Below are 6,387 nucleotides of genomic sequence, written 5' to 3' on the forward strand. Positions count from 1 at the left end.
TGCCCCTTACGCTGTCGAAGAAGGGGCGGATGCGGATGGCGATGTGGAGCAGCATGGACTGGATGTCCCTCTCCTCCAGGTGGTCCAGCAGCTTGGACAGGCTGGACATGGCCTCCAGGGCCACCAGGTTGTGGGGGTCGTCCTTGTCGTCCATGCCACTGACCATGGAGGCCAGGAGGGTGGGGCCGTGCTTCCTGACCTGGGGACAGGGACCAGCCTGAGGGGGCTGGGGGGGCTCAGCCTGGGGGAAACGGGCAATTCCAGGGGGGCAGGAGGGTGGATCCAGGTGGGATGGGGCTCTGCTCCCAGGGAACAGGGACAGGACGAGGGGAACAGCCCCAAGCTGTGCCAGGGGAGCTTTATTTGGGATATTTGGGATATAAATCCCTGCTGGGAAGGGGCTGCCCAGCCCTGGATCCCCATCCCTGGGGGGGATCATTGGCCACCCCTTGGGGACACGGCCTGGGCAGGGCTGGATGAATTCAGTGGTCCTAAAGTTCTACTCCAGCCTCAGTAACTCCGTGATTCCATGACCTGGGGCCTGGTGGGCGGCAGGAACGAGCGGTGGGCTCGGGGGTCTGGCCCACGCGTGACGCTGCTGCATCGTGGAATCACCCCCCAGTTTGGGCTGAAGGAACCTTTAGGATCACCCAGCCCCACCCGTGCCGTGGGCAGGGACACACCTCCTGCCATCCCAGTCTGCTCCAACCTGGCCTTGGACGCTTCCAGGGGGGACGGAGCATCCTCTGGGAATTCCATTCTAGTCCCTCCCTGCCCTCCAAGAGAGGAATCCTTCCCATCCCACCCCATCCAGCCCTGCCCTCCCCACCCAGCCCTGCCCTCAGGCAGTGGGCAATCATCCCCTGTGTCCTGTCCCTCCAGAGCCCGGAGCAGGGGAGCTGCTCCCACCTTCTCCGGGGATCCAGAGGCGATATTCCCGAGCCCCCGCAGCGCCAGCACGCGGACCAGGAGGCAGGAATCCTTCTGGCGCCCCGTCATCGCGTCCAGCACCGTCTCCAGCACGAGCAGGTCCTTCACCACGCTGCTGCTGAGGAGCTGAAGCAGAAAATCCCTCTCAGCCCCTGATCCGTCAGGGATGGGCCTGGGGGGGATGTTATTCCCGGGAAGAGCCTCGGTTTGTCCCCCCCGATCCCCTCATTCCCTCACTCCACACCTGGATCATCCAGAGGGAAAAGGCTGGGGAGCCTCAGCCCCAGCACCCCCAGGCAGGTGCTGGGATGGGGGGAGCCTGCAGTAATCCATCGTGTGGGAAAGCTTTGGGAGGCTGGAAATCCAACTGGGAAGAAGGGGAAGCCTGGGAGAGCACTGAGAGCCGGGAAAAACCCAGGAAAACCCTATGGAGGCCAAAACCTCGCCCTAAGGTCACCTGGCAGGTGTGACAAGGTGGATGATGACACTTCCCTACAGATTGAGAGCCCTGAGCTGTCCCCTCATCCCTGTGGATGGAGAGCCCTGAGCTGAACCCTCATCCCTGTGGATGGAGAGCCCTGTGCTGTCCCCTCATCCCTGTGGATCACTGGAGCCTCTCCCAGTCCTTCCTCCTCCTCCTCCCCTCGGCTCTGGCCGAGGCAGAGCCGCTCTTTTCCCCCCTCCCGGACCCATCCAGCGCTCCAAGAGCCGCGGTGGAGCCCGGGCCAGGCTCCAGCAGGGCCGGGAGCTGCTGGAGCAGCCGGGAATTGCCGCGGTGGTTCCTGGAGCCCCCTGGCACGGGCCGGGAGGGGGGGCCGGCTCTGTGTAACCGGAGCCGCTCCGGCGGCGCCGGGAGTTGGGTTTCGCTCTCCTGGATGCGGGAGCCGGGGAAAGGACTTGAGTCATCCCATTCCTGGGGTGCTACGTAAGGCACGGGGATGGGGATGGGGGGAAAAGGGGGGGGCTGGCCCGGTTGGGACGTGATCGGAGCGGGGAGAGCCGAGCAGAGGGACGGGAGGAGCGGAGGGGCTGGGGCTGCTCCACCTGCACCGCCCCCAACCAGGGATGGAGCTGGGATGGAGCCGGGATGGATCCGGGATGGACCCGGGATGGATCTGGGATGGACCCGGGATGGATCCGGGATGGATCTGGGATGGAGCTGGGATGGAGCTGGGATGGAGCTGGGATGGACCTGGGATGGACCCGGGATGGATCAGGGATGGACCCGGGATGGATCTGGGATGGATCAGGGATGGACCCGGGATGGATCTGGGATGGATCTGGGATGGATCTGGGATGGATCCGGGATGGACCCGGGATGGACCCGGGATGGATCAGGGATGGACCCGGGATGGATCTGGGATGGATCTGGGATGGATCCAGGATGGACCCGGGACGGATCTGGGATGGATCCAGGATGAGCCCAGCGCTCACCTCTGCGAAGAAGGCGGTGGCCGTGACCCTCTGGCTGTCGAAGGCGCTGCTCAGGGCCGGCGTCAGGTTCTTCACCACCAGGGGCAGCCGCGGCCCCGCGTGGCGAGCCATGGCCCTGCCGAGGGAGCGGCACCTGGCACTCCATCCCCACCCCCACGGACGGCACTGCCATCCCACGGGGGGCTGGGGGGGCTGGGGGAGCCCCCGGGACCACGGGCTGCTGGGGGGGGACAGCCCCCAGCTCGGCAGAGACAGTGGCACTGGCATTGTCACCTCCTGCCACCAGAGAGGACACCCCAGCATGGAAACACCAGTGGCACCACCCTGGCACTGTCACCTCCTGCCACCAGAGAGGACACCCCAGCATGGAAACACCAGTGGCACTGTCACCTCCTGCCACCAGGATGGAAACTGTCCCCTCCAGCCCCAGCATGGAAACACCAGTGGCACCACCCTGGCACTGTCCCCTCCTGCCACCAGGGCAGGGTTTGGAGGGCCCTGGACGGCCCTGGCAGCCGCAGGGGTGGGTTTTGTTTTGGAGGAGTGTCTGGGAGGTTTAATAAAAGTGTGGGGGTTTTGGTTTTTTTTTTTGTAAATGCTGGAAAATCCCAAACCGCCCGCCTGGCTCCGCGGGATCCAAGAGCTATTCCTGGCGCTGGGAGGGACCGGGGAGACCCCGGATGAACCGGGATGGGGGTCCTGTCACCCCCCACCCCACAGGGAACACGGGCAGGTGCCAGCCGGGCATCCCCTGGGAATGACGGGATGGGCTGGGACACCCAGGGACCCCATAACGGGAGTGAGGACACCGGGCACCCCACGGAGGGGCTGATGACACCAGGGACCCCCCAGTGGGACCAGGGACCCCCAGTGGGACCAGGGACACCACGGACCCCCCAGTGGGACCAGGGACCCCCCAGTGGGACCAGGGACACCACGGACCCCCCAGTGGGACCAGGGACCCCCCAGTGGGACCAGGGACCGACCTCCCCCCGCCATGGGCTCCCTGTGGCTGCTTCCAGCAAGCCCGACCTGAAATTGCTCCCCCCATGCCGGGCAATAAATCCTAAAAATCTTGGAATGCCAGCCCGGTCTGGGTGGGGAGGGACCCTCAGAGCCCACCCAGTGCCACCCCCTGCCACAGAAGGGCCCCCAGGCTGCTCAGACAGGGGAGGGGATGGTGCCAGGCCTTACCTGGCGAGCAGGGCGACGCCGTCGTGGTGCCGCTCGGGGCTGGCCAGGAGCTCCCAGCCCCCGGAATCGCCCACGTCCCGGACCACTTCCTCGCTGCCACCCCGCAGCAGCATCACCTTCAGCGTCTCCACGGCACAGCTGCGGAGGGGAGGGCAGCACGGCTTGGGCTCAGCTCCAGCTGGGCTCAGTTTGGGCTGTTTGGCTCAGCTGGGCTCAGTTTGGCTCAGCCTGGCTCAATTTGGGCTCAGTTTGGCTCAGCTGGGCTCTGTCCAGCTCAGTTGGGCTCAGTTTGGCCCAGTTTGGCTCAGTTTGGCTCAGTTGGGCTCAGTTCAGGCAGCGAGGGGCTCGGGGCTGTCAGGGCTGTGGGAATGAGTTCCTGATAGTCTGGCTTCCCCCTGGGATGAGGGATTGGTGGGGATGGGGGGGCTGTCCCTGCTGTGGAGCCCCAGGAGGGTGGGGTATCCCAGGAGCCACGGAGAGCCCGGATTGCCCTCAGGAAGGACACCCAGGACACTGCTGGACAGTCCCAGTCTGGGATGGACGGTGGAAAACCAACCCTGCACCCACAGAACCCCCCTGAGCACCCAGAGACCCTCCCTGACAGCTGGGGCATCCTTGGCTTAACTGGAGTCAAGGATCTCCGAGGTTTTCCAGCCTCAGAGATTCCATGATCCGTAAGGGCCAAAGCTGAGCAGCTGCCCCCGGGAGAGGCACGGGGAGCAGGGAAGGACACGAGCACAACCAGCCAGGCTGGCCTTCCTGCTCGGCACAGCCCTGGATCGTGCACAGAACCAGAGGTCTGGGCCGGATTCCCCACGGAAAAGCCTCCACCATTCCCTGAAAAGCCCACCCAAGGAGCCCAGGGAGGGGCCAGCGGGTTCCTGCTGGAGTTCCCTCTGTTAATGATGGCAAAGGGGAAAGCAGGGCCAGGAAAGGGCCCAGCTCAGCTCCCAAGGCTGGCAGAGAGTCCTCAGGGCACTTCAAGCATCAGGAGGTTGAAGGAATTAATTACTAATTAAGGAGAACCTCAGGCAGGAGGACTCAGCCACCGTCTGCCCAGGCCAATCTGGTGCCTGTAACAGGCACGGAATCCTGGAGAGGTTTGGGTGGGAAGAGACTTAAAGATCATCTCATTCCAACCCCCTTCCACTGGCAGGGACAGCTCCCACCATCCCAGGGGGATCCAGCCTGGCCTGGGACACTGCCAGGGATCCAGGGGCAGCCACAGCTTCCCTGGAATCCCCACCTTCAACTCTCCCTTCTTTTGGGATCCTGTGTGCTCTGCCCTGCTTCTGTCCAGATCCCCAGTTTAACTCTTCCCAGTTTAACCCTCGTGTCCTGCAGCTGAAAAACCCCAACCCCTCCCAAACTACCCCCTCCCCATCCCAAACCTCATGGGCAGACCATCATCCCATTCCATCCCAGCCTGTTCTTCCTCCAGTTCCAGCCCAGCACAGCCTGGTTCTGCACACCCAAAACCCAGTTCCTCCAGTTCCATCCACACCCAAAACCCAGTTCCTCCAGTTCCATCCCAGTACAGGCTGGTTCTGCACACCCAAAAACCAGTTCCTCCAGTTCCAGCCCAGCACAGCCTGGTTCTGCACACCCAAAAACCAGTTCCTCCAGTCCCATCCCAGCACAGCCTGGTTCTGCACACCTAAAAACCAGTTCCTTTGGTTCCATCCACACCCAGAAACCAGTTCCTCCAGTTCCAGCCCAGCACAGGCTGGTTCTGCACACCCAAAAACCAGTTCCTCCAGTTCCATCCCAGCACAGGCAGGTTCTGCACACCCAAAAACCAGTTCTTCCAGTTCCATCCCCACCTAAAAACCAGTTCCTCCAGTTCCATCCCAGCACAGCCTGGTTCTTGCACACCCAAAACCCAGTTCCTCCAGTTCCATCCCAGTACAGGCTGGTTCTGCACACCCAAAAACCAGTTCCTCCAGTTATATCTACACCTAAAAACCAGTTCCTCCAGTTCCATCCCAGCACAGGCTGGTTTTGCACACCCAAAAACCAGTCCCTCCAGTTCCATCCCCACCTAAAAACCAGTCCCTCCAGTTCCATCCCCACCTAAAAACCAGTCCCTCCAGTTCCATCCCCACCTAAAAACCAGTCCCTCCAGTTCCATCCCCACCTAAAAACCAGTTCCTTTGGTTCCATCCCAGTACAGGCTGGTTCTGCACACCCAAAAACCAGTCCCTCCAGTTATATCCACACCTAAAAACCAGTCCCTCCAGTTCCATCCCCACCTAAAAACCAGTTCCTCCAGTTACATCCTGGCACAGGCTGGTTCTGCACACCCAAAAACCAGTTCCTCCAGTTCCATCCCAGTACAGGCTGGTTCTGCACACCCAAAAACCAGTTCCTCCAGTTATATCCACACCCAAAAACCAGTTCCTCCAGTTCCATCCCCACCTAAAAACCAGTCCCTCCAGTTCCATCCCCATCTAAAACCCAGTTCCTCCAGTTCCATCCCCACCTAAACCCAGTTCCTCCAGTTCCATCCATACCCAAAAACCAGTTCCTCCAGCAGTTCCATCCCCGCCCGGGCTGGTTTTCCACCCAACCCCCAATTCCAGAGGTGACTGCCCCCACCCCCGCGGCAGGTGGGGCCAGGTGTGTCCCCTCCCTCCCTTCCCCCGTTACCTGGCGGGCTGGAGGCTCCTCCTGTCCCTGCCCTGCAGGTTTTTGGGGAGCTGCACCCCCAGGGAGCAGCTGAGGCGCAGCAGGAGGGTGGCGAAGAGCGCCGGGTACAGCCCCAGCACGGCGGCCCCCGCCTCCGGAGCAGACATGAGCTCATGCAGCGCGCACGTGGCCTGGGAAAAG

The 6,387-nt window shown here is 62.5% G+C and overlaps 1 protein-coding gene across 1 annotated transcript in view; it reads right to left on the minus strand.

Annotated features, from left to right (window-relative positions):
* LOC114072331 (maestro heat-like repeat-containing protein family member 1) overlaps positions 1-4,954 on the minus strand; it is an 11,402-nt gene extending 6,448 nt beyond the window's left edge. Inside the window, exons 1-5 of the mRNA XM_027910239.1 lie at positions 4,950-4,954; positions 3,559-3,696; positions 2,365-2,479; positions 910-1,056; positions 4-199 (exon numbers count right to left, since the gene is read on the minus strand). Of these exons, the coding sequence (XP_027766040.1) occupies positions 4-199; positions 910-1,056; positions 2,365-2,479; positions 3,559-3,696; positions 4,950-4,954 (601 nt within the window). The remainder of the gene's footprint in view (positions 1-3; positions 200-909; positions 1,057-2,364; positions 2,480-3,558; positions 3,697-4,949) is intronic.
* Between the last annotated feature and the right edge of the window lie 1,433 nt (positions 4,955-6,387).

Source organism: Empidonax traillii, unplaced genomic scaffold, assembly GCF_003031625.1.
Source record: "Empidonax traillii isolate 1590-97213 ecotype Southwest subspecies unplaced genomic scaffold, ASM303162v1 scaffold3002:size28985, whole genome shotgun sequence".
NCBI lineage: Eukaryota > Metazoa > Chordata > Aves > Passeriformes > Tyrannidae > Empidonax > Empidonax traillii.